Source organism: Salmo salar, chromosome ssa02 (genome assembly GCF_905237065.1).
Source record: "Salmo salar chromosome ssa02, Ssal_v3.1, whole genome shotgun sequence".
In the NCBI taxonomy this organism is placed as follows: domain Eukaryota; kingdom Metazoa; phylum Chordata; class Actinopteri; order Salmoniformes; family Salmonidae; genus Salmo; species Salmo salar.
Genome location: NC_059443.1, coordinates 80,638,605 through 80,648,479, shown reverse-complemented (window position 1 = coordinate 80,648,479; position 9,875 = coordinate 80,638,605). Strand labels below are relative to the sequence as shown.

The following is a 9,875-nucleotide window of genomic DNA, read 5'->3' as shown; positions in this document are numbered from 1 at the left end:
TTTTGTTTTGTTGAAATGATGTGGACCTCTTCATTGAGACAATGATGAAACAGCAATCTGTGGGAGAGTTGTGGTGGATATTATAAAATAAGGATCTGCTGTAAGTCAAACCAAGATTCTTTATTTCTGAGCTCAGAGAGAATAACAGAGTTACACAGCGCAGTGTAGACAGTCTGAATTCTTGAAGCATTGGGTGATGAGCACATATCTTTATAGTTTCCTGTTCCTGGGAGGGACTTTATTCATACAAGGACACAGGTGCAGCTGGTTGGCAACACATGATAATACTCCCAAGAACAGGAGATTATAATAGAACAGTTTCACAAGGTTAGTCACATACTCAGTTATGTGGACTCATACAAATATTATGTTCCATTACGGAGTCTGTAAACATTTTAATTTCATTAAATCATCAGTGGGCCACTAATGGAAATGTCAACAATAGAACAAATGCGTCACATCCAAATATCACTTGATTATCTGTAGTACTGGAGGAATGACACACCCAGATAAACACACACATAGTCAGAGTTTAAAAAAGGACAATTTAAACACATGGAATCTGATCTACTCTATATTCAAACGGACATACTCCATATTTAATTCCTGTCTTCTAATAAAAACATTAAAATATATGTTTGAGTATACTTAGTACAATTCAATATGGTATAAACAGTAAACACATTCTCAGTCAACAAATATAAGTCAATAGGAGCACCATGTATGTTCTCTGTGATGTGAAATAAGTTCACACACTAGGAGAAGTAATTATTCTCTCCTGTGTGGATTCTCACATGTTTTTTAAATGACTGTGATGAGTAATATGTCTTCCCACAGTCTGAACAATTGTAAGATTTCTCCCCTGTGTGCAGTCTCATGTGTTCTTTCAGCTTTCTTAACTGGTTAAGATGCTTTCCACACTGGGAGCAGTGGTATGGCTTCTCCCCTGTGTGCAATCGCTCATGAGCTTTGAGGGTGTCTAACCGCTTAAAACTCTTTCCACACTGGGAGCAATGGAAAGGTTTCTCCCCTGTGTGCATTCGCTCATGAGCTTTCAGGTTTCCTAACTGAATAAAACTCTTTCCACACCGGGCGCAATGGTATGGCTTCTCCCCTGTGTGTATTTGCTCATGAACTTTGAGGTTGTCTAACCGCTTGAAACTCTTTCCACACTGGAAGCAATGGAAAGGCTTCTCCGGTGTGTGTATTCGCTCATGAGCTTTCAGCTTTCCTAAGTGGCTAAAACTCTTTCCACATTGGGAGCAGTGGAAAGGCTTCTCGCCTGTATGGATTCTCACATGACTTTTAAGTGACTGGGATGAGTAATATGTCTTCCCACAGTCTAAGCATTTGTAGTAAGGCTTCTCCCCTGTGTGCAGTCTCATGTGTTCTTTTAGGCTTCCTAATTGGGTAAAACACTGTGCACACTGGGAGCAGCGGTAAGGCTTCTCCCCTGCATGTATTCGCTCGTGGGCTTTCAGGCTTCCTGACTGGTTAAAACTCTTTCCACACTGGGAGCAGTGGTAAGGCTTCTCCCCTGTGTGCAGTCTCGTGTGTTCTTTCAGACTTCCTGACCGACTAAAACTTTTCCCACACTGGGCGCAATGGAAAGGCTTCTCCCCTGTGTGTATTCGCTCATGTCTTTTCAGGCTTCCTAACTTGGTAAAACTCCTTCCCATCTGGGAGCTGAGGTGTCGTCTTGCTGGTTTGGACGTCTCTGGTTCCTCCGAGTTTGGTTTTTCTCCTGCCAAAGACAGTGTTAATTTAAAGAGAGACCAGAATGAAACCTCTACATGATAAAACTGCCTTGCTTTGAGGTGTAATCCAAATCAGATCCCTCAATAACCCGAGGCCACTTTTCAAACATTTAATAATTTAAAACAATCTTTGTGTGATTTTAAAACAAATGATGTTGTAGAGCTTTCTGGTAGTAACTGATATGTTTCCATTACTTATTACTTATTATTACTGTTTATTATTACTGAACTAGACAGTTCTATGACACTCAAGACACAGATGTCGCTGGATTCCTATCAACAGGTGGTTCTATATATACTGCTCAAAAAAATAAAGGGAACACTTAAACAACACAATGTAACTCCAAGTCAATCACACTTCTGTGAAATCAAACTGTCCACTTAGGAAGCAACACTGATTCACAATACATTTCACATGCTGTTGTGCAAATGGAATAGACAACATGTGGAAATTATAGGCAATTAGCAAGACACCCCCAATAAAGGAGTGGTTCTGCAGGTGGTGACCACAGACCACTTCTCAGTTCCTATGCTTCCTGGCTGATGTTTTGGTCACTTTTGAATGCTGGCGGTGCTTTCACTCTCGTGGTAGCATGAGACGGAGTCTACAACCCACACAAGTGGCTCAGGTAGTGCAGCTCATCCAGGATGGCACATCAATGCGAGCTGTGGCAAGAAGGTTTGCTGTGTCTGTCAGCGTAGTGTCCAGAGCATGGAGGCGCTACCAGGAGACAAGCCAGTACATCAGGAGACGTGGAGGAGGCCATAGGAGGGCAACAACCCAGCAGCAGGACCGCTACCTCCGCCTTTGTGCAAGGAGGAGCAGGAGGAGCACTGCCAGAGCCCCGCAAAATGACCTCCAGCAGGCCACAAATGTGCATTTGTCTGCTCAAACGGTCAGAAACAGACTCCATGAGGGTGGTATGAGGGCCCGACGTCCACAGGTGGGGGTTGTGCTTACAGCCCAACACCGTGCAGGACGTTTGGCATTTGCCAGAGAACACCAAGATTGGACATTCGCCACTGGCGCCCTGTGCTCTTCACAGATGAAAGCAGGTTCACACTGAGCACATGTGACAGACGTGACAGAGTCTGGAGACGCCGTGGAGAACGTTCTGCTGCCTGCAACATCCTCCAGCATGACCGGTTTGGCGTTGGGTCAGTCATGGTGTGGGGTGGCATTTCTTTGGGGGGGCCGCACAGCCCTCCATGTGCTCGCCAGAGGTAGCCTGACTGCCATTAGGTACCTCAGACCCCTTGTGAGACCATATGCTGGTGCGGTTGGCCCTGGGTTCCTCCTAATGCAAGACAATGCTAGACCTCATGTGGCTGGAGTGTGTCAGCAGTTCCTGCAAGAGGAAGGCATTGATGCTATGGACTGGCACGCCCGTTCCCCAGACCTGAATCCAATTGAGCACATCTGGGACATCTGGGACATCATGTCTCGCTCCATCCACCAACGCCATCCACCAACGCCACGTTTCACCACAGACTGTCCAGGAGTTGGCGGATGCTTTAGTCCAGGTCTGGGAGGAGATCCCTCAGGAGACCATCCGCCACCTCATCAGGAGCATGCCCAGGCGTTGTAGGGAGGTCATACAGGCACGTGGAGGCCACACACACTACTGAGCCTCATTTTGACTTGTTTTAAGGACATTACATCAAAGTTGGATCAGCCTGTAGTGTGGTTTTCCACTTTAATTTTGAGTGTGACTCCAAATCCAGACCTCCATGGGTTGATAAATTGGATTTCCATTGATTATTTTTGTGTGATTTTGTTGTCAGCACATTCAACTATGTAAAGAAAAAAGTATTTAATAAGATTATTTCATTCATTCAGATCTAGGATGTGTTATTTTAGTGTTCCCTTTATTTTTTTGAGCAGTGTATATAACCTGCATAGCTGTATGATACAGAATGTGATCTACGCACTTCCTTAATCCTAAAATAAGTAAAGGAGTAATTTTGTGTGGAAGACCAAAACTGTTGTTTTTTTTTCATTGGAGATAAAGCACATCAGAGATTGTCGAAAGGGTCGACACAACAGCATTTTGTATTTATTTATCCTTAATGTCACAATATTTTGGGTAAAGTAAAAAATAATGAAATATTTTGGATAGATGCTCCTAAAAATATAAACGCAACATGTGAAACATGGGTTTGGTCCCATGTTTCATGAGCTGAAATAAAAGATACCAGAATTCTTCCATATGCACAAAAGCTTATTTCTCTCAAATTTGGTGTACAAATATGTTTACATCCCTGTTAGTTAAAATGTCTCCTTTGCCAAGATAATCCATTCACCTGACAGGTGTGGTTTATCAAGAAGCTGATTAAACAGCATGATCATTACACCTTGTGCTGGGGACAATAAAAAGGCCACTCCAAAATGTGCAGTTTTGTCACACAACACAATGCCACAGATGTCTCAGAGGGAGTGTGCAATTGGTATGCTGACTGCAGGAATATCCACTGGAGCTGTTGCCAGGTAATTTAATGTTAATTTCTCTACCATAAGCTGCCTCCAATGTCGTTTTAGAGAATTTGGCAGTACATCCAACCGGCCTCACAACCGCAGACCACGTATAACAACACCAGCCCAGGACGCCGACATTGTCTGAGACCAGCCACCCGGACAGATGACGAAACTGAGGAGTATTTTTCTCTATAATAAAGCCCTTTTGTGGGGAAAAACTCATTCTGATTGGCTGGGCCTAGCTCACCAATGGTTGTGCCCCTGCCCAGTCATGTGAAGTCCATAGATTAGGGCCTAATTTATTTATTTACATTGACTGGTTTCCTAATATGAACTGTAAATCATTGAAATTGTTGCATTTATATTTCTGTTCAGTATATATATATATACACACACACACACACACACACACACACACACACACATACATACATACATACATACATACATACATACATACATACATACATACATACATACATACATACATACATACATACATACATACATACATACATAGTACCAGTCAAAGGTTTGGACACACCTACTCATTCCCTGTGGCTCATTTGGTAGAGCATGGTGTGTGCAACGCCAGGGTTGTGGGTTCGATGCCCATGGGGGGGCCAGTACAAAAATAATGTACAAATACAAAAAATTCACAAAATGAAATGTATGCATTCACTACTGTAAGTCGCTCTGGATAAGAGCGTCTGCTAAATAACTAAAATGTAAATGTAAGGGTTTTTCTTTATTTTTACTATTTTCTACATGACAGCTTTGCACACTCTTGCCATTTCACCCCTCCCCTGCTGTTTCTGACAGAGGACCAGGTGGCTGACATGGTAGAGGAGAGCAGTCGCTATGCCTTGGAGCTACAGGAGAAGAGAGAGCCAGGAGTGAGATGGAAACTTGTTAAATGGGTGACAACCACAATTAGTGAAATGTCCACCTTCCTGGTGACAGTCCTTCTCATGCGAAAAGTAGAGAATAACTCCCTAAGAGAATGCTGGAGCACAGATCCTATGTCTGCAACTCCCTTCTTTGCTATCCTCTTTTCCCCAAGAACGCTTCTTAGTCCTGCTGCGATGCCTGCATTTCGTCAACACAAAGACCCAACCAGAATTTGTGCCATACAAGGACCTATGCATTGATGAGTCGCTGATGTTATGGAAGGGTAGACTGGCGTTCTGTCAATATATTCCCTCCAAAAGGCACAGGTTTGGGGTCAAGTTCTTTGTCATGAAGACAGGATTTGTCCAGGACATTATAGTTTACACAGCGTCCACCACTGACATCAAACATTGAGGGGCGGGTCCACGGTGATGACCATGCTGGCTCCTCATCTCGGCAAGGGACACACTTTGTATGTGGACAGTTGGTACAACACGTCAATTAAGGCAGCCCCCGTACCTCTCTGGGTTGGGTTCAATGCGGAAGACACATTTAGGGTGAATGCATTCAGTTGTGACTGACTAGATATCCCCTTTCCTTCCATCCCAGTTTTCCTTCCATCCCAGTCCTCCTTTAAGACTTCATTATCACAACTCCATAATGTTTCATCATTAGATGCTACAGTCCTCCAACAATGGGTATCATATGAATATTTACCACTTGCTCCGTAATAGGAGTAGTATTTTTCCATGACTCGCATTACAACCGTAAAACTGACTATCCTACGGATCCTTGACTTCGGCGATGTCATTTACAAAATAGCCTTCAACACTCTACTCAGCAAATTGGATGCAGTCTATCACAGTGCCATCCGTTTTGTCAACAAAGCCCCATATACTACCCACCACTGCGACCTGTATGCTCTCGTTGGCTGGTCCTCGCTACATATTCGCCGCCAAACCCACAGGCTCCAGGTCATCTATAAGTCTTTGCTAGGTAAAGCTCACGGGTCACTATAGCAACACCCACCCGTAGTACACGCTCCAGCAGGTATATTTCACTGGTCATCCCCAAAGCCAACACCTCCTTTGGCTGCCTTTCCTTCCAGTTCTCTGCTGCTAATGACTGGAACGAATTGCAAAAATCACTTAAGTTGGAGACATATCTCCCTCACTAACTTTAAGCACCAGCTGTCTGAGCAGCTTACCGATCGCTGCAGCTGTACACAGCACATCTGTAAATAGCCGATCCAACTACCTACCTCATCCCCATATTTGTTTTTCTGCTCTTTTAAACACCAGTATTTCTACTTGCACATCCTCATCTGCACATCTATCACTCCAGTGTTAATTGCTAAATTGTAATTACTTTGCCACTATGGCCTATTTATTGCCTTACCTCCTTACTTCATTTGCACACACTGTATACAGATTTTTCTATTGACTGTATGTTTGTTTATCCCATGTGTAACTCTGGGTTGTTGTTTTTGTCGCACTGCTTATCTTGGCCAGGTCGCAGTTGTAAACTGGCCTACCTGGTTAAATAAATCTGAAATAATGGTGTTTTTTTTTTAAACGTTGACTCTGTACCAGTACCCCCTGTATATAGCCTCCACATTGACTCTGTACTGGCACCCCCTGTATATAGCCTGCACATTGACTCTGTACTGGTACCTCCCTGTATACAGCTTCACTAATGTTATTTTACTGCTGCTCTTTAATTATTATATACATTTTTTTAACTTATCACTTATTTTTTTGGAAACCGCATTGTTGGTTAAAACCTCTTAGGGACAGGGGGACCTATTTTCACGTTCGGATGAAAAGCGTGCCCAAACTTAACAGCCTGCTACTCAGCCCCAGAAACTAGGATATGCATGTAAATGGTAGATTTGGATAGAAAACACTCTAAAGTTTCCAAAACTGTTAACATAATGTCTGCGAGTATAACATAACTCATATGGCAGGCAAAAACCTGAGGAAAATCCAACCAGGAAGAGGGAGATTTTGAGGGTTGTAGTTTTCAAGTCTTTTCCTATCCAAACTACAGTGTTAACGGGGTCATGTTGCACTTCCTAAGGCTTCCACTAGATGTCAACAGTCTTTAGAACGTTATTTCATGCCTCTACTTTGGATATTGATAGAATAAGAGCTGTCTAAACTAGGGTACCAGCTGAGGCCAGTTACTTGTTGACTGCGCATTCACACTGCCGCGCTATTCCTTCTTTTTCCTCTGTAATGAATACGCCATTGTCCGGTTGGAATATTATCGAAGATTTATGTTAAAAACATCCTAAAGATGGATGCTATACATCGTTTGACATTTGTTGCGCGCTTCCTGAATGTGGAGTAAGTGGACTCAACGTGTGAACTAAAGGAAGGATTTGGACATAAATTATGGACTTTATCGAACAAAACAAAAATTGCGGGACGGACTGGTGCACTTCACAAAATAGATGGCATCATGAGGGAGTAAAATTATGTAGATATATTGAAGCAACATCTCAAGACATCAGTCAGGAAATTAAAGCTTGGTCGCAAATGGGTCTTCCAAATGGACAATGACCCCAAGGATACTTCCAAGGTTGTAGCAAAATGGCTTAAGGACAACAATGTCAAGGTACTGGAGTGGCCATCACAAAGCCCTAACCTCAATCCTATAGACAATTTGTGGGCAGCACTGAAAGAGTGTGTGAGCAAGGAGGCCTACAAACCTAACTCAGTTACACCAGCTCTGTCAGGAGGAATGGGCCAAAATTCACCCAACGTATTGAGGGAAGCTTGTGGATGGCTACCCAAAACGTTTGACCCAAGTTCAACAATTTAAAGGTAATGCTATCAAATACTAATTGAGTGTATGTAAACTTCTGACCCACTGGGAATGTGATGAAAGAAATAAAAGCTGAAATTAATCACTCTACTATTATTCTGAGATTTCACATTATTAAAATAAAGTGGTTATCCTAACTGACCTAAGACAACGAATTTTTACAAAGATTAAATGTCAGGAATTGTGAAACAACTGAGTTTAAAATGTATTTGGCTAAGGTGTATGTAAACTTCCGACTTCAACTGTACTTTGATGACTCAAATCTGATCCTTTCTTCTCTTCTCCTCCTCTCACAGTTCCACTCAGCCCCGTTGTTTTCCTGCAGTCCACCAGCAGCACAGACAACCTCTTCATACCCAACAGTAAGGTACTACTGGGAGAGGCACGACACGGGGACTCCAGGAGTGCGGAAGGGCTAGCGTTGTCCTGGTAACCATAAAGAGGGGGGCACAGACACATATCATTATGGATGCTGATGTCACTGTTGTCATAAAGTGCTTTACAGAACTCCAGCTCAAACACTAATAGAGCAAGCTGTATACTAGACCAGACCAAGCTGTACCATCTGGTGTTCTGATCTGGAGAGACTCTTCTCTGCCTCGTCAGCATCAGGATGTTGTTGAGGCTCCCCAGAGGATCCACCATAGTCATGTCTCTCTCCTGTGTGAATGACAACATCAGACAGACAGTCAACTTGTGATCTTTTATTACAATCATAGGGTCTTACAAGAGGCATGAATATGTCTAAAAAGGGCCTAAAATGGCCACTTTCATGATGCTTTCAAAAATATTGTTTGTGACGCAAATGAAAAAGGTTCCTTCCACGAAATGGGTGCTTTTGCATCCCTTTGATATTTTCAGTAAAAATTATTCACCATTACTGCATTTTAAAAGCATGTTATATTAGAAGTGCACTTTAAATATAGACCACATGGAGAAATCAATAAATCAAATTTCCAAACATATGAAACAACATATTCAAGTGTAGAACTTCAGTAGAATGCCCCTTTAAAACCCCACATTAGTTCAACAACGGCATAGTTTGTGTCCCTGTTTTTAAGACAGTACTCACTGGTGGTAATCTGATATTCTGTCTCCTCCTCTTTCACTCCCAAAACGTCTTCCTTCTTCACCTTTATTGAGAAATAACCGTTCAGAGAGGAAGACGATGCTTTCTCTTCTTTCACTATAACGTCCCCCTCTCCCTCCTTTTTCAGTCTGAAAGGTTCTTTCTCTTCTTTTACTATAACAGCCTCCTCTTCTTCTTCCACGACAATGTTCAGTCCCAGAGCTTCTTTCTCCGTCCAGCAGATATCCTCTTCTTTAGCAGGGGATGAGTAGTTTTGTGAACTCATGGTCGGGGATGCTAGCTAGCTAGTTAAAATTAGCGGCTAGGCTCAGTATCAATCTTTAACAAGTTTGCAAATTGAACAAGAAAATTGGGTTATAGTAAACCAGTTAATAGGCAGAAATGTGTTTAAAACACCGAGATTAACTAATGTACATTAACATGGTCTAAAGCGTCAATCTTTCAGTTTTATGTTGGCTAGCAAGCTACCGAGGTGGTTGAAAGAGTAACCGTGTTGTTGTTCCTGAAGAAACATCCCGTCCAGTCCATTATACGTCACACAAGAAGCATCACCTGAAAGACGCACATCGTCATCTGATGACTGGAGTGGGTAACGCAGTTTGGAAACAATAGTTACTACACTTTTTGTATTGGAAAGAACGTCATAATAATTTAACAGTAAGCTGATATATTTTCTCTTACGTCTTACAAATAATACTTTCCTGTACACAGACGTAGAAGCTTAATATGAATATGTGCTAATCTCTCTCTCTCCAGATGAAATCTCGCGTCTTGTGACGGCCGGCCGCCCAACAACCTGCCCACTTGACCCTATCCCCTCCTCTCTTCTCCA

General features: G+C 42.6%; 1 protein-coding gene across 1 annotated transcript; it reads right to left on the bottom strand.

Annotated features, from left to right (window-relative positions):
* Nucleotides 1-105: 105 nt before the first annotated feature.
* On the bottom strand, nt 106-9,711 carry LOC106564050 (zinc finger protein 501-like). Its single transcript, XM_045713132.1, has 4 exons — nt 9,026-9,711; nt 8,516-8,613; nt 8,202-8,379; nt 106-1,744 (listed from the first exon to the last, which is right to left on the bottom strand). The coding sequence occupies exons 1-4, from the start codon at nt 9,306-9,308 to the stop codon at nt 756-758; spliced, it is 1,548 nt and encodes a 515-aa protein (XP_045569088.1). The 5' UTR covers nt 9,309-9,711; the 3' UTR covers nt 106-755.
* Between the last annotated feature and the right edge of the window lie 164 nt (nt 9,712-9,875).